Source organism: Cyprinodon variegatus, unplaced genomic scaffold, assembly GCF_000732505.1.
Source record: "Cyprinodon variegatus isolate N-32 unplaced genomic scaffold, C_variegatus-1.0 Scaffold541, whole genome shotgun sequence".
NCBI classification, from domain to species: Eukaryota; Metazoa; Chordata; class Actinopteri; order Cyprinodontiformes; family Cyprinodontidae; genus Cyprinodon; species Cyprinodon variegatus.
The window spans coordinates 529,271-552,276 of record NW_015150994.1 but is presented as its reverse complement, the minus strand read 5'-3'; the positions used below and the strand labels follow the sequence as shown (position 1 = coordinate 552,276).

The following is a 23,006-nucleotide window of genomic DNA, read 5'->3' as shown; positions in this document are numbered from 1 at the left end:
CAACAGTAATGTTGGTGACAATGTGAGCATTGGAATGCCAAGCATTGTCATATATTCTGGACACGCTTTAAGTTAGAACAATTCTGGGACGGCATATTTTCAGTTACTGGGAGGATAATATGTTATATCATCCCTAAAGATCCTATGATTTTTTTGTTAGGTGTTCTACCTGGTGAAGGGATCTGCAAAAAAACGTCAATCTTTTTACAACCCTAAAGATTGCAGGTAAAGAAGGCTAGTGCATGGTCTAGGCTTAAAATTGACCAACTTTGCACTAATATTTAGTGCCCCTTGTTCTTTGTCTTTATGTTTTGTCTTGTATTAAGAAACATGCTAAACATAGAGTAAAAAAAAAAGGTGTAACACCTTGATTTTTAAATCACTGTTGAACTACAAAAAGACATTCACTCTATTTGGTGTTATGCATAGCAGCTATATTATTAGGTCTTCAGAACAGGGACCATAGCAGGGGCCAGGGCCGGTTGTACTGAGGCACTAATACAGTTGAAAGTCACCTCGTTCTGCCCAGTCTAGAATATAACCACCCATGGTCGGTTATATTCAGATTTTTATGCAAACCAGATACAGAGTTTGTTGATGGAGCCTTCTTGAAGTAGAAATGTCACAAATTGATGTGGTTTTATACTGATAATGTCATTGCAATAGTTAGCTATAATATTGCTCTGAAATGAAGTCCTAAGAAGATGCAAACCCACAACAGAGGTAACAACATTTGTGAGCTCAACTGCTTTCCATTTTCTCTTCTTTTCAAATTTGTTTAGCCTCTTATGGCCCATTTGAATATTCTTACCGTCTGTAAAGACAAGTATGCATAGTTGTCAGGAAACTGATTTCCTTTAGGCGCAAATGCTTTAAGCAAATCAAATATTTGTAGTTCTGTCAACATGGAGGGAACACCGGTAAGTTGAACAGATAAGAACTTTTCACAGGAGGAAATATAGGGGGGAAAAAAACACCCTTGGGCTGCTCATCCCTGACATTCAGGAAGGAGTGTTTGATTCACAGCTAGAAGAGGAGATCTGAGCAGAGGTCATGAGCAGCAGTAAATCTGACTATGTTTTGTTCCCCTTATGGTCAGCTTTATCAGGAAACTTCATACCAGAGAACATGCTGGGTCCTGCTGTTGAGCTGCGTCAGCGGACCAAAGCATCAACAGCTCAGGTTACACCGACATGAAGAAGAAGTCAACTACCAGGGTTCCTACTTCCTTTCAATCTTTCAGGTGAGAGTCCAATGACACAGGGGAGGAAGAAATGACAAGGAGAGAGGGAGGATATTAAGCCAGGAGGGAAAAAAAGGTAGGACACAAAAAAAGAATAGGGATGTGAACAAGAAAAGACTGAAAAATGGCATAAAGTAGGACATAAAACATGGGGGTAGGAAATCCAGTACGGGTGGATATGAGTATGATGGAGAATAAAGTCTGGATGTATGAGCAATTTTCCTAAATCTTTTCTTTTTCCAGACCTGGAAGACCCTGAAATCATATTGTAGTCCGTTTAGGATCTACAAACCACCCAAAAAGCAGTCAAAAATCACCTAGAGCATCCAATGAACTGTCCTTAGACCAGCTTTGAAATCAAAGACCCTCTGGGGGCTCAGAATAAAAAACCCTGCCGCCATTCACAGCCTGCCCTGCTTCCTCCTCACAGAGCCAGACAAGCAGAGCATGAAACCAGCTTCTAATAACGCTTACAAGAAATGGTTTATTCCAGCTGCCAGCTCCTTCACTGAGAAGACAAATCACAAAGACCCCGACCCCCGCTCTTCCTCCTCCCCACCATTCCCATTGCACCCAGCAACTTCTGTCAGAGCTATGAAAATGTCAGACTTCTTGTAGCTAGGCTTTTACAATCACTCAGTCATCCTGTCTAATCTAAACACGTTCTTTGGGGGTATGTTTAATTGGTGTTCTGTACTTTATAAAGGACACCGGACTTTTTAGCCAGGGTAGACAAGTCTACACAGAAAAGGGGAAAGATTACAAGCCCCCAGCCCAAATTAAGTCATCCCGAAACATTTGTAACTACACTGCAATATGGCGTACTAATAACAAATACAAACATACAGAGAAATCTTACGATTTGCCACATAAATATCATCACAATCAACAATTTTTGAAAAGAAAAAAAATAAATAAATCACCATTTTTGATGACATGAACAGCCTTTAATAGGTTGGAAACAACAGTGTTTCTACCACTATATGTAGGGCAGACTGTGCTCTACACTGCCCCCTAGAGTCTACAAGAATATTGGACCCAACGGGGAGACCCGCATGGAATGTAATGGAGAACATAGATGCATCAAACACAAACAAGCTCTAATGTGCATCCACACCGAGCACGAAAGACATAAATAGAGCTAGTTGTATACATGTGCGCGTTCAGGAGCGTAGCATTGTAAATTACGCCTTTCTAGTGCCGCAAACAGCATGATTCAGTGGAATAGACCGAGAAGGAACCTGCAAATTTTTCAATTGGTGTCACATCAACCAGCTGGGATAATGGATGTAGTTGTGAGGTAGACCAGTAGAGGACGGCGGAGGCTAAGCCGTTTACCTCTGTTGACAGGATGATCTTTTCCTAAGATGGGATAACAGTTTTAGATCCTAGAAAGACAGAAGTACCATGATCCAGACAGCTCCTGAGGTCCTTAACCTGGGAGCCTTTCCAAAAGATCTGTTGGAACCAGGTACGGCAGCATATTTAACACAGCAACACTACTGACGTAGTAACATCCAGGTCCGCCATGTTGAGTTGAATAGACAACAAGCAAGTGGATAGAAGCTCCTCCTGTTTGATAACACGCTGAATTGAGTCCCAGTTGACCATGTGAACTGTTGGAATGTCAAGCGAGCAACAGCATGCGAATAACATGGAAAATTAGCTGACTTGCATTCTGTGTGAACGCACCATTAGGAGCACCATGTTAAAACCTGGCCTGGGCTGCACCATGAGGGATCGGTGCACTTCACAAAATAGATAACACCAAGAGGAATGAACATGGTGAGAGTTTTTTCTTAAAAAAAAAAAAAAAAAAAAAAACTTTAAAAGACTGAAACAAGACTTAAACTTTATTGTGATTTAATCTAAGATTAGCAGAGTAATGGTACAGAAAATTTGACTTCCAAATAGACCTCAAGGAAACCATTTGGTTACCAACTTAGTTACAAAAGTCCATCTTAATCCCTTGTGAGATTTCTGGGCAAAACTGAAATTTGTGTAATAACGAAACGTATAGCTAGAAAACCCACTAAGTCTAAAGCTTGGTATGAACTGTTCAACTTTGCATAAAAGCACCACAGGACGGCTGGGAGACAGCTTTTCTTTTTTATCTGTCCACCAATCAGATCCTAACACACTTGGATTATGCTAAAAAGCTTAACCCAACAAAGAGAGACATACAAAATAATCTACGAGTGAAAAAAATGCACAGTGTTGGCAAATACCTGCCAGGTCTTGGCAATTAAGTTAACAACACGCCTGATGGGGCTAGAGGGCCTCGTCAGCAGGCTGCTGTAGAGACAATGATGCATGCCTGCGTGTGGATGCTGTGGCCTAAAGCACGGTAATGGCAGGCAATTAAACTGAACAGCAGAGATGAATACATGCACAGCCTTAAAGCATAAAAAACCTAATTAACATCTTGTGCAGTTTGATGGTGGGTGTGTCTGAAATACGCCTTGTAGGAAATTTGGCACAGGAATAACCTCTAGACCTCCTTCACAGATAAAAATAAAAAAAAACTTGCAACTATTTTTAAACTTGATCTTAAATGTCTTCTTTCACAGAAGCAGAAACGTAACAGGATTTGAAAAAAAGTTGACTAATTTCAAGAGGTTTTGGTCATTAAAAAACTGCAGCAACATTAGGAGGAATGAATTTAACCAAGTTTTACAACTTAAAGCGTACACTTTGAATTCATTTACCACCAGCTTGACTGAAGAAAAAAAGATAGAAAGAAAAAGGATGGAAAAGTTTGAGTTCTCAAGCTGGGGAAAGCTGAAACGATTCTTTTTGTTGTTGTCTCAAACTACACAGTAAGGGCGACATTCCACGGCAAGTTTCTTAGAGGATCAACTGTGGGACGCAGCAGGGGTGACGCTGCAGAAGAAAACCAAGTCTTGTGGAAAACATCCCGGAAGAAAAGACGGAGGGAGTGTGTTTTTTTATGTGTGTGCGATCTTATTAAAAAGTCCCCAATTGGATGTTATTTTTCCAAGTAAATCTGCATAATCTCTAAGATATTAAACCTATTAGACATCTTTAAAAGCATCAATTAGGTCTCTTATTTGTATGAAATGTCAATTTCTGCAATAGAAAACACATTTACTTTAAATAGTCTTCATTTGAGGAGTAGTGCATTCATAAAACTTTTTGAAGTTCATGATGAGGTTTTTTTTACTTATCCAAATTTTTTTTGGGGTGAGTTTCATGCAAGCCAAAGGAAAACCCTGACAGAAACTAAACACCCCCTCTCCTCCATCGTCAAAATGGAGATTTACAGCAGATGCAAGAGGCTAATAAGACTCTGCCTCTTGGGAGAAATTTAAACCAGATTTCCCAAATGAGTTTTGGCCTCAATACAGTTTGCCTGGCGCTCATTTTAAGAGTTTAAACATGTAGATATAGACGCCAACAAGCCAGAGTGAAGGCTTCACCACAAGCCCACCTCTACATCTCTAGTAGGTTGCACTAAAACAACACTCGCAATCCACAACAACTGAAAAATGTGCTTTGGTGGTTTTTTAGTGTAGTACATTGTGGCAGGGGTACAGATTACCCTGAAAAGAGCCTCAGCTCCTCTACTGCTGAACTTCTTCACCAAGGCTTTAATTCACTGCAGTACAGAGAAGAAAAAAAAAGGATTTGCAGCCAAGCGAAGCAGGCAGTGTTTGCTCATTCACTGGCTTCTGTGGGAGTCGGATGTGCGCCTCTTTTTCCACCACAAAGAGCTCAGCACCATGTCTCCGTTCTGTCCTTCAGCGAGGCCTCTAATCATTTGTTTTCTGCTCTCCATTTACAAACAAGATCAGCAATCATCTTTCCCTACCAAAGATGGGTTATCATTTCTTCTTTACTTGAAGCATTGTCCACAGCCTCATCTTTGAACTCAACTAGTCTCACGTGGCTCCACATGCACGAAAACAACCTCACAGACTCAAAGGTTGTTTGGGGTCTGGAGTTTATCAAAGACACAAAATGCAATATAACTTTCCAATTGGAAAATAAATTTGCATGTTGTTTCAGTACAGGAGTTCAGGCACGTAGAAAAAAAACAAACAAAGATAAAGTAAAGGCCTATTAAACTGCAGGAGTGGAAAAGCCATTACAGGGCTGTCAACTCTGACCCATTGGGCGTGAGACTCCTGCATCTCAGTGTCTTCACACGTTCTTTTTCACGCAAAAAAAATGACATTAAAACTTAACTGCATTCCACTTTCATATAAAAAATACCATCCTGATAAAAATCCAATTCTTTTTCTGTTGTTCAACACTAGCATTCTAAAAGGTTACTGGTTGTCATCAGTAGCAATTTCGTTTTAATTCAAGTGATAGTGCTAAAAAATATAAAACGGTATATTGCACAACAAAGCAGCCTTTGTTACACTGTGTGAGCAAAAAAAAAAAGATGTTAACTGGAAAAACAAGATTTGAAACAGAAAGTAGCTTAAAAATATGATTTCAACTGAAAAGAAACATTTGAAAGCAAAGCAAAATTATATAAAAAAAAACAAGATTAGAAACAAAATTATGTTTTAAAATCCAAAAAAAAGACTGAAAGAAGATTTTAAACCAAATATTTTTTTTCAAACGTAATAATAAAGATTTTATACTGACTACTACTATTTTAGTTAAAGTTCAAAGTTATTCGTGTATGTAAAACTGACATTTGTTAAATCCAATGATTTAACAAAAGTGACTGGAAAATTAATTATATCGCAAATACAAACAGTTGCCCAATTCTATTGGTAAAAAACAATTATTTTAATTCTGATACACAAAACAGGAAAATCCAGCCACTTTCATATAAAAAATAAAATCATTTTAATTGATAATGCATTCAACTTATTATTTAGAACCTTTAGGAGAATTAATAGTAAAGGTTCTTATGTCTCTTTTTCCATAGGAGTATAAAAACATAAATTTTATCATTTAAATCAGGGGTCTTCAACGTTTTTAATGCCAAGGACCCCCATACTGATGGGGAGATGGAGAGGGGGCCCCACTAATTTTATATACATTGATGAAATTGTGTTATATCAAACTGGTCCTATAGTCACTCTATTACAGACAAAGTAATGTAATGAAAGTAACTCCTCCCTGGGATTATTAAAGTGTTTCTGATTCTGATTCCTGGTTGATGGGACAGGTGTTGTGAATGAAACGGTGCCCAGCTTGAAAGAGCTCCTGTGTGTCGCTGAATGTGAGCATTGATGACTGAAAGACATCTTCTGCCTCCATTTATCTGTTTACTACAGTGTGTTGAAATCATGTTAATGTGGATTTAAAGATATTTCAATTAGTGGAAAGAATTGCAGGGGGGAATATATATAATAATAAAAAAAAAAATCTAATCAACTAAAACATTCTAAACCTCCATGCAGCACCTCCGTGGACCCCTAGGGGTCACGGACCCCGTGTTGAAGACCTCCAATTTAAACCGATTATAATCTAAATTATCCACAGCTACAGCCACTCCTGTCTATTGGAACTTTCCAGCAGCGTTGCAGCTCCTTGCTTCATTCACCCGTCATATTTACACTGTTCAGTCCCCAACCAGCAAGCAGCACAAAGGCCCATCAATTTCAAACGTCAGCCACTCCACATCTGAGCTAAGAAGCAAGTGTGTTTGTGTTTGCATTGTGGTGAAACATGGCAGGGGACTTGTCAGTTATTTATCATGAGTCACTAGGTTATCAAATGATGTCCATGGGGCAGATCTGTCATCCTAATCCTAGCAGCCCTCCCCCCTCTTGAGGCTGATATCTTTCTGCAGCTCCAGGCAGCAGTGATGAACGCCTCTATCGCATACCTAAGGCCACTCCTCTTCATCTCACCCCTGCTGTCAGATGGTGTGCCTTTAAAGCCTCTGACATCCACTGAGAAAGTCAATCATGGTGAGCATATATTGGATGGTTTTACAGGGATTAGGGTCAAGTGAGTGTGCAGGACAAGATAGGAAACTAGAGGACCCCAATAGAAGGTGAAAAAAAACAATAAAATTATCTGATTTAGGAGAAAGAGATGTTATAGAGGTGTGTAGAAAGGTAATATGGCTCTATATGTGCTGGTCTGAAGTCTCCTGAAGGAGTCATGTGGGTAAATGGGATTTCTTAGAGCGGGAGGTGAACGAGGGACTGGCTTAACAGAGCTCAACTGATCTTCAGGGAATCAGGAGGATTTTATCTTTGTCAGCATAAGTCCAAGGAGGAATATGAGAGCACAATCTGTCAGTTTTAGTGGAGAATGTGTGATTTACATAAAAAAGAAATAAAAACAAAAACGTGGTCTTAAAGAAAATGAACAATACATTTTTTGCTCCACATTCAAGTAAATTACCGAAGACTTAGATCTAAACAGAAAGAAAGATGTGATGAAACTTCTCCAGTGAATGCATGCTTTCCACAAGTGAATATAAATGCAGATAAGTTCCTCCTATTGGGAAAAAAAAAATCATAAACACCCTGAATGGTTATCATTCATGCTGCTCTACACAGAAACAGAACCTTAATTATCCACCCTGTGTGCCAATATGAACTTGCAGGCTTCAGCTGCAACACTTACAAGGCTCTGGCGTGCATTCATACCATATTACCCATCATCAGCGCCTCAGGCTCCTGATTTTACATTTACCATTAATAGAAGCAGGCACAAGGAACAACGCTGTCAGTGTTTATAGCGGAAACTATCTCAATGAGGTGGATGTAAACACAAAGAGCACCTTCTGTCTGGGTTGAATTATTCAGCGAGGGGGAGTGAGCACTGTCTCTATGTTCCTTTAATAATGAAGCCACAGGCTGAACATGGGCTGATGTCTGCATGAAACTAACTCCTGAAGCTCACATTTACAGCCCCACCCACCATGATGCAATATTCACGATCGCACAGGTTTATTGGCAAAGTACTCAAACAAGCAAAAGAGGAAATATAGTCTTTATGAGAAGGCTAAACATAAAAAAATAGATATAAAAAAAACAAACCAAAGATGTGGAAAGAAGGGAGTGAAGAAAATAGAGGAATAAACAAAAAAGACAGTCAGAAACAGACACAGTCAGAAAGGCAGACAGACAGAATGAAATAGGACATTTAAGGAAAGAAATAAACAATAATGGAAGGAAGGAAGGAAGGAAGGAAGCAAGCAAGGAAGAAGACGAGGAAGCAAGGAAGGAAGGAAGCAAGCAAGGAAGGAAGGAAGCACGGAAGGCAGCAAGGAAGGAAGAAGACAAGGAAGCAAGCAAGCAACCAAGGAAGGATGGAAGCAAGGAAGGAAGGTAGCAAGGAAGCAAGCAAGGAAGGAAGCAAGGAAGGAAGGTAGCAAGGAAGCAAGCAAGGAAGAAAAAGAAGGAAGCAAGGAAGAAAGGAAGGAAGGAAGGAAGGAAGAAGACGAGGAAGCAAGCAAGGAAGGAAGGAAGCACGGAAGGAAGCAAGGAAGCAAGCAAGGAAGAAGACGAGGAAGCAAGCAAGGAAGGAAGGAAGCACGGAAGGAAGCAAGGAAGCAAGCAAGGAAGGAAGGAAGGAAGGAAGCAAGCAAGGAAGAAGAAAAGGAAGCAAGCAAGCAACCAAGGAAGGAAGGAAGCAAACGAGGAAGGAAGGAAGCAAACGAGGAAGGAAGGTAGCAAGGAAGCAAGCAAGTAAGAAAGGAAGAAAGGAAGCAAGCAAGCAAGCAAGGAAGGAAGCAAGCAAGGAAGGAAGGAAGCAAGAAAGGAAGGTAGCTAGGAAGGAAGGAAGCAAGCAAGCAAGGAAGGAAGCAAGGACGGACACAATTTAAGGAAGGAAGAAAAGGAACAAAAGAGGATTCTAGAATTACACAAGTACAGAAGTAGGTAAACAAGGAGGGGCAGGGAAAGGGCACAATGACAGAATGAAATATAGAAAACCATGAAGGGGGAGGAAGAGGAGGCAGAGAAAAGGTCACAAGGAGAAAGTAAAAACATTGAAAAAGCAAGACAGCCAACCGCTGAATAAACAAATCAAACCACAATGATGAGAGGAGATAATCCAGATGATTTTCATAAAAGTAGAGGTGAATATTGTTCCATACGATGGTTCAGCATTAGATATCTGCCATGGTGCTGCAGTGGCTGCATGGTGAGAGAACAGAAAACCAACACAACCCACCTACATCCCAACTGAACGTATAATAATACTTTTATGAGCTTACAATCGTATACACACACTGGCTAATGGGAAAGTAAAAGTGGTTTAAAATGGATTGCTGCTGTTCTGCGGCGCCCCACTGAGGTCCGAAGAAAGCAGCCTGGTTAATGAGCTCCCCGTGCACTCAGAAAAATGCCCGTTCTCGTGCCAATGCTGGTGCAAAGCTAGAGGCTTATCTCCTGATTCCCATATGAGAAAACACCTACTGTGCAAACACACTGGAAGGCAATACCACAAGAAAATGCAGATTAGGTGAAACAAGCTGAAATCACAATGGAGCCTTTATTTCACCAATTTCATTAAGCACCCAAAACACCCATCATTTATTAGTCTGGATCTCTTTCTGAGTCCTGCTTTCTGATGTCTTCCATCTGCTCTGGTAATACTGAAGAAGCAACTGACAATTCCTTTTTAAAATAGGTATCACAGCCAATACCACATATTTACATACAATGAATAAAAAATGATAACTTTTCTTTTTCTATCATGAAATCAGCCTAAGCCTTTTAGGTCAATAAGGATTACCAACTTTTAATTATCTTTGCTGAAAATCTACATATAAAAAAAAAAAAAAAGCATACTTGTTGTGTCCCCTTGAATAACGGGTGACCTTATTGAAGGTTTTTAAGTTCTCAAAAAGTAAAGCCTTTTCCACTCAGAGCAAAGAATAATCTGGAATTCTGATGTTAATTTTGGAATCATGGCTTCTTCGTTGCTAAGCGGCTTTTCAGCCCATGTAGGCAAAAAGTCCATTTCAAATAACATCCGGAATGACAACAGAAATATGGACGATCTCAATTCAGCATAAACAGAAAAAACTTATATTTATTTAAATGTCAAACTTTAAAGAATGGAAAATTATCAGTACCCAATTATGCTGTCATTTTCCAAATCATTGGTAAAAACCTAAAAAAATTTTCAGCTTGACTGCGAACCACCCATGTAAACGATCTAAAATCGGGTTTTCTCCACCAAATGAGAAACAACAGCTAGCATGTCTGTATACTCCTTTTTTTGCCGATTGGCCTTTATTTTGAAAGACATCTGACAGGGAATGGGAGTGGAGAGAAAACAAAGCTTCCTACAGAGACTCAAACCTGGGAATTTGAGGTCAGAAACTCTATGCATGGCTGGAAATTTCTTAACTTGGCCAAACATTGTGCAAACTCTAAGACGGAAAAAGCCAGATTTGAAACCTTATTGCAGCACTAAAAACCTGCCAGGCAAGTCCATGATCACCAGGTTTAGGTGAAAACTAGCTTATATATGGAAATTGATAAGAAGTTGCTGGATGTTTATCTTAGGCCCTATTAGATTGTTTACGAAAAATTTCAACCGAAAAAAAAAACAACAAGAAAAACACAGGCAATCCAAAAGTGCATAAAATCAATTTGGGAATATATTGTGATTTTTGGTCACCTGATATAATATCGATCATTCAGCTCCTAATGTCGATACATTTTTTTTTTTTTTAACTTACTTGCAAGAATGGGAGAAAATATGCTACTTCTGCACCGCCGCTCCATTAGATCGCAAAGTGGAGCCCTTTTGCTGTGCGGTGCAGCTCTATTTCTGTAGTAGAGGCAGTCATTGGCTACCTCAAACACCAAAACAACATGGCTACCTAAATAAGTGAATGATCAAGATCTTCCGATGAACATTTACAGCATTTTGTTTTCTATCTTTACATTAAATTGGGAAAATAGCTGGGTGGAATATTGCATTATATTTTGATATTGCAATATCATGATAATATCGTATCATTACCAAGTATCGTGATGCATATCGTAACACCACTGCCAATCCTACATTATTAGGTGAAAAAACGTATAGTTTACCATGACACTGCACAGGAGCCAGACCACCATCTCTGCCAATTCAATCTATAGTTAGAAATATCTTTTACAGATTTTAGCAGGTCAGGGTTTAACTAATATCTGAAATTATCTTAAAAAGCTCCATTTGTGCATCTTTTTAGCCCAAGTATTCTACCATTAATTTATCAATATACGTTTTCTAAAGGTACAACTGGACTACGTCAGGGACTGGGGAATGTCTGGGATTTTTTCTGTCACTGATAGCTGAAGCTTTGTAAACCGCCACAATCCCCTTGTTTTCACTTTACAAGCAAAGGCATCATTTAGGATTTCAAAAGGCATTCAGAGAATAGCTCAAATCCAGACACCAACCGCCTTCCTAACTGTCCTCTCATCCACAGACACGTCCTCAGGCAGCAGCCACATCACATTCTTGGCATTTTCTCTAAAAGCCAATTATGTCTTCCCAGACGGGCAGTTCTGGAAGCTAGACAAACGCCGCTGAATCTTTCTCACTTAACAGACAGAAAAATCTCAAATCTGGGCTAATTAAACAGCTGTACTTTCCCCAAAGGCATGCAAACCATTGAGCAGGTAATACCCTGCTTTATCAGCTGGCGGCAAGACGTTAAACCAGAAATTCGAGCTTCCCTCCTTTAGGAGACGACACGCAGCAGGATGGATTGCAGAGACGAGCGGCAATGTTGTGCAAGGACAGTTTACATGCTCCAGCTAGATTCAAAACACATGCAAATGTTCCGATATGAAAACATGACACAGTTATAGAGCTGACTCAGATGTAAAGGCAGACGGAGGGTAAGGAAGAGGGCTGTCGGAGCTTGTATGGAAGACTGATGCGAGCCAGATCAGCAAAGAAAAGCAAATCCCTGCGGCTGGTATACAGAGAAGCAGTCTGAGTCAGGGTCTGTAGGTGTGGTATGTTTAAACAGGAAGCTGGCTTCACTCCCACTTCCTGAGTATCACCAGGAAGTGGGGATCTGGGACTGGACTCAAAGGTGAACGGGGCATTCACAGCCAATCACCTTTAAAGAAAAAACTGTGTTGGATTTTAGAAGGAAATAATGGGGGGAAAACATCTGCAACTCTTTGAGTCTACATATGTTCCTCAGGTGTGGATATGAATGAGTGATAAAAGAAAAAAAAACAGCTTTAGTCGAAAGGCAGACAGATCTAACTCAAACAACCAATGATCCTTAAAAAATAAATCTTTCCACACATTCAGTTCAACAGTTTAAGACAGGTTATAAAAAACAATCAGTACCATTAAAACGTATTCTCCTTTAACATTTTTACTGCAACTATGTAAATAAGACTTTTTTATCTTGAAATAAGTGTATTTTTTATTTAAATTTATAATAGGAAAAATAAACTCATCTCATTTTTAGAGAATAATATTTAATTATCTTATTCTAAGGGCAGATTTTATTTACCTGCTCCAATGAAGGGGCAAATACACTTATTTGAAGAATTTTTTTACACTGTTGTCACTTTACAGCCAAGCGTCCATGTACTGTTAGTACAAACTGATCTCAAAATAAGTTAAATGTTGTTGAAATAAGTCTATTAGCCCTTAATTTGAGCAGATAACTATGATGATCTGCTAATAAAATGAGTACTTTTGCTCTTGAAACAAGATATTTAAATATTATGCATCTGAAATAAGATAAATGAGGAGTTTTTTCCTTATTTTAAAACATCAATTGTCTCATGCCATTGAAAAGTCTGTTATTTACCAGCTCAGATCAAGAAATTTTGACTTGCTTATATTTCAGTTTTTGCAGTTTGCCACAGATCAACATACAGCGGAGCTTAAAATTAATCAAAAATGTTGGCTGGTGTGTCTCTACAAGCCTTTTCTCTTTGCAAATTCTGCTCTGTATATTTCAGCAGGTTGGATTTACAATTTGGCTTTGATTAGGCCATTCTAACACACTAATATCCTTTAATCTAAACATTTCCATCTTAGCCAATTCTGACCAGCATTTATATCCACATTAAAGAAAAGTCTCCCCACAACATAATAATGCCACCACTATGTTTTGGTGCTTAGCATGTCAGCCAGAAACTTGCTACTGCCTGAACAGAGCACATTTTCATGTCCTATTTAGCCAATTTGGTTGTGAGGGATTTCATTTAGGGTTATTAGAATACAGAATGCAGACTCTGTGTTGCTCCATCACGTGAAATCCCCTTGAAATACAGGGAGGTGGTTGAGATGCAACAATCCTCTTTCGAATGAAATGGTATTTTTGAACTCTAGTTCATAAGGAAATGCATGACTCACTGATATCTGGAAGACTTCCTGTGTGTCATCAAGCATCTGAACCCTTAAAGAAACCTGCCGTCCTGGAGGTTGGACCGGTGGACGCAGGCCGGGCTCCAAGGTGGACACCCCGAAGCTCTCCGGTGCGCCTAGCCTCTGCCCGGCTGTGGAGGGCCTCTCGGCTAGTTCGGACATGGCAACGAGCTTGCAAAGGGAAACGGGAACCTCTGCTCACGTCTGAGGAAGAGAGAGAGAGAGAAAAGAAACATAGTTGAGCAAACTTGAAATGCTTGATTGGTTATTTACTGGGGTTTAACTGGCATTGCACAATGGTTAAACCGCAGCATACTTCAGTGAGCTGTGTCATGAGGAATTGAAGGAATAAACCACAGACTGGAGAAGCACCACAACACAGCCTGACAGCTGAAGCTGTGCAAAAAAGACGCAGACAGACGTGTATCACACCTTCCTAGACGTTAAAGCATTCCAGCCAAAGCAGCATGCAGGTGGGCTCTAAAAAACAAAAGCTTCCATTCAAGGCCAGCCCAGACTTGACTCCAAATGTGGAGATATGGTCCAGTGTGACGGTACAAAGAGCCACATAGCTCTGCATGCTGACATTAAATGTCTTTCCCACAGCTGATAAACCTCAACCCCCTAGACAATAAATATCCCCTCTCTGAGGCAGCCGGTGACATCAGGGTGTAGGAATGTCTTAGAAGACAGACAGGAGGGGTGAAGTCCTCTGCACCGCCCCGACAAGACATCCAGGAGAGAAAGGTTACCTCGGTTGAGTGACTGCTTAAATTTTTAGACCAATCTGTAGCAACAGAATGAAGTCAGGATACATATTCATTCTCTTCTGACTAAATACAGATAAAGCCAAAATATTCTTATTCTCTGTAATTTCGTATCTGTTTGAGATCAAATCAGATTGAAATTTTTCTGTTTTAGGTTATAATATATAATTGAACTTTTATTGATCTCACATTGGATAAATTTACCTCTGCATTTAACCCACCCCCTTGAGGAGCAGTTGGCTGCCATCAATTCAGTTTACAACACACGTCATCTCAAGGCACCTTACAGTTCACCAGATCATACAGTCAAATTGATTCAAAGTTTTCTATCTAAGGAAAACCAGTTGATTGCATCAACTCATTGACTTGAACACAATCCCTCACACTAAGCATGCTTGTAGCAACAGTAGAGAGGAAAAACTCCCTTTGAACAGGAAGAAACCTTGAACAGGAAGAGATACAGAAGGCAACTGTAAAAGGCGGCCCCGTCCAGGAAACACACAACCAGGCAGACGAGCCAACTAATGTCAGAGGATGAAGAAAGCACATTCAGCCACTCATAGTCAGAGAAACAGGACTAGACTGAAAAACAGGAGAATCTCGAAAATTTATAAACAAAGGTGTTGATGGCAGCAACACAGATGATATCTCTCTCCAGAATGGGGTCACAGCCAAACAGGTACAGACGAGGCAAAGCTACTATGAGAAAAAGCAGAGAAACCATAATGTTAGAGATTAAACTAACAGATTCTGAGTGGGAGAATAAAGATAGAATGAAGCAGAATGATGAAATAGGGGTCCTTATGTCCTCCAGAAATCTAAGCCTATAGCAGCATAACTACAGAGATAGCTCATGATGGCAGCCCACTGTGGCTGAGGTGCCGTGGAGCAGTGTGGGGTTAAGGGTCTTGCTCAGGTACACAGAGTGGAAGTCTGTTGGAGTGCGGCTCGAACTAAGAACCTCAGGATTCCAAGCTCTATGCCCTTACCACTAGGCCAACACTCCCATCCAGGTTAATTGTGATTACTTAAACTATTTTTGTTGAATAAATGTAAAAAGAAATAGATTCTAAAGTCCAGTAAAGTGGGTTCATGCTTGAACATTTTCGTGAAGCCTGAAATTAGACAGAATTGCGTGAAATCAATCACAATGAGGAACATCTGGTCACCACACAATCAGATATGATTGTAGGGTATCTATTAGTGTGATGCAAAAAGTCCTAAAAAACTTTATATTGTAATCTGTGAAACATGTCAAGCCGAGGATAACAAAAAGGACCTTTTTAAAAACAAATGACACTAAAGCTGTCCATCGTTGAGGTTTTAAACTTAGATCAATCTCACTTAGGACATAAGAAAGGGCATTCCTAAAAAAAAACGCTACTTCATTGTGGTCGCCATCTTACTGTTATTCCAGCAGAAAAGTAGATAAAATAATAGTGGACAATATTTCTGGAAGTATAGGTAAGAAACGCCCATGTCCTTATTTGAATAAGGGGGAAAGGCACAAGACCGTCCGAACTGTTCTTCCATCTCTGCATTCAAGAATTTCCTTAATACACTTTTATTTGTTTATTCTTCCTTTTGTTCCTCATCAACACATAAGACTGTTAGCTTCTTGTGACTCTCTTCCATTTTCAAAGTATGCATTGAGAGCTGAAGCTGGCAAATAAAGCTAAGTGCATGCACAAACATGAGAGGTGAGCATGCACAGCAACAGCCAATAGAGAAGATGATCCTCACAAAACTCAAAGTCAAACAAAGATCATCCACTATACCTTTAATTTACACAGGATGGATACAAATCGATTTTGTTATTGATTAGAAAGAAATTCAAGAAACTGATTTGTCTTTATTTGGAAAATACAGGTATTGCTTTACCAGAGTAGATTGACCCTGAACTGGTTCTGGCGACAATCCACTTTTAGCCACCACTCAGTGCGTATTGGTCCACCCTTTGAAGAAGTTTTTTTTTAATTCAACTTTCTGCCTATGCCACTGATCATTAGAAACCTTCTTAGTTGCACAATTCAGAAAATTCAGGGCTCACAGAGACCATGTGGAAGAAGGTGGATGCTAATTGATGCGATGTCAATAAACCAGCCTTTAGACTGCATGACTTGGGTACAATGTTTTGAGTTTCCATTCCCATTCCTCCTGACAGAACGGTTTATTTGCTTGAAGCGCACCGGTCCTACCCTGGGTGCCATTCCGAACTTAGCCCCGCCCACAACGTTTGAGGTCGGGAAGTTCGGTCTGGCATTGCTCAATAGTAGCGCGAGTATGCTCGCACAACATCTGACGGGCCAATCAAATTGTCAGGGCGGGCTTTATACGATGATGGACAGATGATCAACAGTAACGTAATCAACCACGTGACCAAAACGCGCTTGGGCGACAACAACAATGACTGCGGCTGGAGAGTTGGGGTGAGTAGATTCTGCTATAAGGTCTGTTCTAGAAGATATCGACAGCAAATTAATTTTAAAAGAGGAACAGAGAAAAGCGATCAAGGCTCATCTTCTTAGTCTAGCCGTGCAACTGCACGCTTTGATTTTTGTTGACAACAACTGTGCGTCGCTTAACGTCGCAATACGTCACGCACTCCGTTGTTCTTATTGGTTGTAGGTCTATCCAATTGAGTGCAGAGGCATTTTTTTCTGGTTCTCTCGAAACACGCCCCATAATCACAGCTCTATGGAGCAGTATCAGACTCATATTCTGACTAGAATTGAGTCGGACTATGTCAGGCTACACCGGTCCCTCCTGCAATAAAAAACATTGAATAATGCTTCTAACTCTATAAAACAAAGCAGCGATAGTGTTCTGAAGCTTAATAACTCCTTGCTTTATCTTTGATACATAAAGGTCATTATCGTCAAACGGGAAATGCCTCCAAATATTAAGGTGTTTGTCCCGACTGCATTTGCAAACGGTAATTTGGATCCATCTAGGGCTTTTGGAGTCACATACAGTGCGTGTAAATATCAGGCTTCAACTTTATACAGAGTTTTAAATATTTACAGCGAGCCGGTGGAGATGGCGAACATCAAAGGGATGATATAATTTAAAGAGTGAATCATTCTGTCAACAGGATGAAGCAGCTGAAGATGGAGCAACGACTTAAATCAAGAAAACCAAAGAAGCTGTGATCCAACACAACAATGGAAGATCCTTTGAGTTTTAAACTGTTGTTCAAACCTTGGAGGAGCCACCTTGGAGTCAGATTAAAGGGATCTTAGAAGGTTTTTATTGCCTGATAGCTACAGACGGACAGACAAGATCAAGGGATGAGGAAAAAAGCACATCAAGATGAACGAATCAAAGGAAATGGAAAGGTAGAGTGATGGTAGAAGTCTATGTCAGACACTGAGAATTTACCCTCGTTTAAACATATCGTATTTTCTACTGTTAATGTTTTTTTTCATAAGATATCCAATCATCTAAATATACCCCTTTGTGTAAAAATCAAAGGTAAAACTAGTGCCATTGATATACACACTGAGTGCAAGGATCCCAGGAACCTTTGGCAAACACTTCATTCACGTAGGACTGATCCCTGATGGAGATATATTTACTGCTAAAACAAGAGTGCAAATCCGAGAGAAGACCAGTCAGGAAAAATGTAGCTATTTTTGTATTTAGAGTAAATTTTCCTAAGATAAAAAGCACTCACTTATTAAGTGCTTCTACAACCTATGTTACTAGTTCCCAAAGATAGTATAAGTTAAAGTTTTTTTGTTTTTGTTTTACAACAGTCTTCATAAAAATAGCATTCTGGGATATAAAAGTCAGTTTTACCACAGTTTTTATTGACCATAATGATGTTTTTAAAAATTTGCAAGTCAAATGTTTCGGTTTTTTCACACAAAAAAAAACAGTTGTTAAAATATAACTGATGTGTATATAGTATTTATTTTCTACGAAAATAAAAGCTGTTTATTGAAGCTTTATTTATACTGAAGCTGTGATTTTTATATTAATGTTGACGGAAATAAATGCCTGTTGTTTCAAACTTGCAAAATATTTAAAATTTTTATTTACCATTTGTGCAAAAACTAAAGTAATATTCTCCATTTAACTTAGCATCTACTTAAAGGTAAAAACGCATTTTTTTTATATAGATGTACATAATTTCAGAGGTCAAGGAGTAAAAAAAAAACCCAGAAAAAAAACATAAAAAAATGAATTTTTTGATGCTATAATATTTCTTTGTTAAAGTATAATTTAAACGATTTGTATCTTTTGAGCCTATGTGGCTCAAGAAATAAAAGTGTCTTTTACGGATCTGATGCTGTGGTGTGAATTTTATTAGGCTGTTGATGCAAGAAAACCTTACAAAGCGGCCAAATTAAGGTGTTCAAAATTCCTCCACTCGAATGTGAAAACTAGTGGTTGTCACCTAGGGTTATTAAAAAATTAGGTCATCTTGGATAAGTTTTAACCTTTAAATTGAAAAAAAAAACAACAACGCTCATTTAAAAAGTTACCTTAACACTATTTTTAATTCAGCTTTTTTATTTCAAGATCACTCGTTTGCTCACCGTTAAGGTATTCCGAGTGTAAAAGATACAAAATAAATGTCCAAATCCTTCCCTAATCCCTCCGCCTGCCCAGGTCGCTACCTCTCCTCACCTCCACAAAAAGATGGAACTGGAAACTGGAGCGACGCCAAGGAAGTGACCCGACTATAAAGGGAGCTGACATTCAGGTTACTCATTACACCTGTGGGAACACTGGCTTTTTATTGTGCGCCACTTCCCCTCAGCGTTAAAGCGAAAGCTTATCAGCACTTTGGTATCTGTACCGAAGTTTTCTGTTCTTGAAAGAAGGCTTTTGCTACACTAATTTGCTTTATAACTGAACAAGAAGGTGTTGATGATCCGTATAGTCAAAAATATTATATTCAAGGTTTATCCAAAGGGGTTTATATGCGATCAAAGCAGCATGGCGTCCTCATGGAGTGTTTTTCCATCACAAATGAACCAATAAAATGTTATCTGGGCTGAATTAAGACTCTGGGATCAGTGTCACCAGTGATTAAATCCACAGAGGGAAAGTTGGGAGGTTTCTTTTCCTCGGAGCTTGTTGTGCAAGCGTGGAATACAGAGCGAGTCGATCACAAAGCAGGCACAAAGGAAGCCTCTGTGGGAGCGTCCAACAGCAGGGCTTTAACTCAAGGCCTCCAGAGATGCAAAAAATCGAGGGTTCGCCAAAAGGTTTTCAAAGGAATGGTAGCTGGAAACGAGAGCCTGGGAATGAGATGGGAGACGCACATTTGCAGGAAGCACTAATGTTTAACAGAGGGTTACTGATCTGGATGACGTTTTTTTTTTTATTTTGAAACTCCCCTGTCATAAATTTGAGCGCAATTCTTTTATTTTCGGTAGAATTTCCTTTTAAGGGTTGAGTCAAACATTCCCTCAAAATTCTAATTTCTTTGGTCTAATTGGATCAAATTTGTTGCACTAAGTCATAAACCCTTCTCAAAAATACCTTTCTTTTGCATTATGTTAACATTTAGCTTGTCAAAATATATGTAATAATCTTAACTAACCCTTAAAAAAGGATTAACTATGTCTAAAGAGTGAGGAAACAAGTTCAGTCATCAGTTTTTTTTTGTTTTTTTTTTATACAAACAGACAAAAATACCATGATATTTCTGTTTGGAAATGAAAATTAGAATATTGCATCAGTCTCACAGTCAATATTTGCACTGATTGGATAGAAACATGTTAGATTTTTGTCTCTTAAAGGCCAAAGAGAAACTCAAATTATGAAGTTGTTACAAGATGAAACCATGTCCATTTAAAAGGGATGTGGAAATATCCCAGCATCTCCACCATTTTTTTTTTTTCCTTAAGTAAATGGGTCTGGAGTCTGGCGGTAAATAAAGCATTAACATTAACTTTTAATAAGGCTCTTATTCAAATTGCCTCTTCAATTATTAAAGCCTAAAAGGATGTTTTTAAATTTTTCATTTCTTTACAGAGACTTTAAAAATCACTGAAGCAGCAAACGTGTGCAAAATAAGGTTCCTATTTGACTCATTTTTAGATTTAACTAGTAAAATTTTAAGACCAAAATATGATGAATTAAAATAATACAACAGAAGATAAATATAAGGAATAAAAAGTGGACTTTCTCCAAATAATTTTGCAGTTAAGTTTAGATCTATGGATTATTTTAGGATTATAATAATAGCAATTGATACAATTTAGTCATATTGTGTTTTATTTCCGGAGTTTTATCTCACATAAGAACTTATTAAACATGTTGAGATTAAAAAGCGAGTGTTTATAAATGAAAATACATTTTATGCTTTACTACTTTAATTATCTGTTATTTCCTTATCCCCTGATCCCCTTAGCAGGTCAACTGCAGGGCCAGCAGATTCTGTAACAGCCTTTTCCCCACTGCCATCAGGGAGCTGAACTGTTGAAACTCTAATCAAGCCACAGATCGAGACTCTGCATCACACTTATAAACATCATATTTGCTCTACATGGTGAATTGTTAGATTCCTTTAAATAGAGCTCAACTCATTGTTCTACTGCATTTTGCACCATATATATTTATTTATTTTGCACTGCTCTGAACCTTCCATATCAATGCCTTTTGCATCATGTCTTAAAACTGGTTTACCTTTTCTCCTATATTGTTTACATTTTGATCACTGTTCCAAATTGTAAATGGAAATTTACTGCTAAGCTGTTCATTCACCGCGGAAAAGCTGTATGCATTGAAATTTAATTTGACAATATATTTTATCTAAGTGTACATTTTTCATAAAAGAGTCATTTTCAGTTAAAATCTGGTTTGGTACGGGGCTTCCTTTGACCAATCATTTGCTTTAGCCGTCAGGAAAAACTAATCTGGATTTAAAAACATGAAAAACCCAATAAAAGAGATGTACATTAAGACGAACAACTTAAATCCTGTAAGAGAACTAAAGCTTCTTTATAAGTCATTAAATACACCTTTAGCTTACAGAAAACATTTTGGATTAGGGTTATATCAAGAATATAAGAAAAGTGGTTTGGGCCTACTCCTGTAAGATACTCAATCCATTCAATTCAGTTTATTTATATAGCGCCAATTCACAATATATGTCATCTATGGTTGAGACAAATAATCGGATTAATCATAATTAATAGATTATTGTAATAAGCATCAACTAATTTAGTAATCGATAAATCGTTAACCCATATATACAGACTCTAAAACATGCATTTAGCAGACAGAGCAACCCACACAGCGCAGTAATTGTACCAAACTTGTACGTGCGTACATATATGCATACATATATATATATATACATGCATGCATGCATGCATACATATATGCATGCATACATATATATAAAAACCTTCTGCATTTAAAGTTTAAGAAAAACTTTTTCATCTGTCAATATGCTCTATGCAGAACTCGTCAAATGGTAAAATGTTAGTTTCAACTGGTTTAATTCTGTAAAAATTCATCTTTAAGGATCCTTGGCTATCCAATTATCAATCGATTAATCAAACAAATAATATACAGATTAATCGATTTGCAAAATAATTGTTAATGTAATCTCAAGGCTCTTTACTGAGAAAATTCAACATGAAGTTATTTTTAAGTTCTAAATGTTTCCTCGTTAAAGCAGGTTAATTTACATAAAGCTTATCTTTATAGATTCCATTTTCAAATTCAGAAACCCACAATTAGGGAGTCCTAAAGTGGAAAAAAGAAACCAAATAAAAACAACTGAAACTTCCTGATTAATCATTCTGTAACAAGCAGATGTTCTTCTCAATTTTATTATATCTTTTGTTTTATATATACAAAATTGTTTAGTCATAAATAGAAACTGAACAATAGCACAATTCTGTTTTTATTTTTAATCTGAGGCACTTTCTGAATTGGATCCAATTTCTCTAACTTTGCTTTCTTTTTTGACTTATAGTGCAATTTTGATGCTGCAAAATAACAACAGTTAATTGTTATAAAGAGGGTAGATGTGTAATTGTCTTTACAGGCTATATTCCTGACTCTGACTTGCATGACTCCTTTGTTGAAATGAGCTACACGCTAACAAAGGGCAGCAGCGGCGAGATCAAGGCCAGAGGGTGGGTGCCGACAGACCAATGACTGCTGCCAACAAAATGTTTCATCAAGGTGACAACCTCCACTCCTCTGCGAAAGGGTAATTTAGCTGCTCTACAGCCCTCTGGAGAGCCTCCAAACACCAACACCAATTGCATTGCGAGATATTGATTATAAAACAGACAGAGGGGATGTAAAGTAATTGAGCAGCCCATGTTAAGCCACACGCTCCGCCAACCATGTGCATAACAATTCAATGCTGCCTCCTCTGTGACCCTGTCTTCTAACCCCATTCGGGGGGGTGCAACAAAAAAAAAGGATGGGGGGGGGTCCCTTTTGAGATCAATGAGAGAAAGCTGGTGGCAACACTTTGCAAGGTTGGGGGAGTTTACTCAGGGATTGCTTTGTCAGGCGGAAATAAAACAGGCCCAGCCCAGATAGAGGCACATTTAAAGGAGTTCAGAGTACAGTGGGCAGAGCCGGCAGCCGAATGTAGGTTAGGAGAGTAATCCTTCAGGCCAGAGCAAAGATGTCAGTGGGTTACAGTAAGGCAACCTGTGTTTGTGTATGCCTGCCGCCGCAGATTAAGTCGCGTGGCATTTGTCCCTGATAAGCAA

General features: G+C 38.7%; 1 protein-coding gene across 4 annotated transcripts in view; it reads right to left on the bottom strand.

The window, feature by feature from the left end:
* Positions 1-23,006, bottom strand: part of LOC107095378 (FERM, RhoGEF and pleckstrin domain-containing protein 1-like) — a 62,253-nt gene that overhangs the window by 36,843 nt on the left and 2,404 nt on the right. For all 4 annotated transcript variants that reach the window (XM_015391439.1, XM_015391437.1, XM_015391438.1 and 1 more), the window contains exon 2: positions 13,526-13,741. In XM_015391439.1, coding sequence (XP_015246925.1) covers positions 13,526-13,699 — 174 coding nt within the window. In that variant the 5' untranslated portion in view covers positions 13,700-13,741. The remainder of the gene's footprint in view (positions 1-13,525; positions 13,742-23,006) is intronic.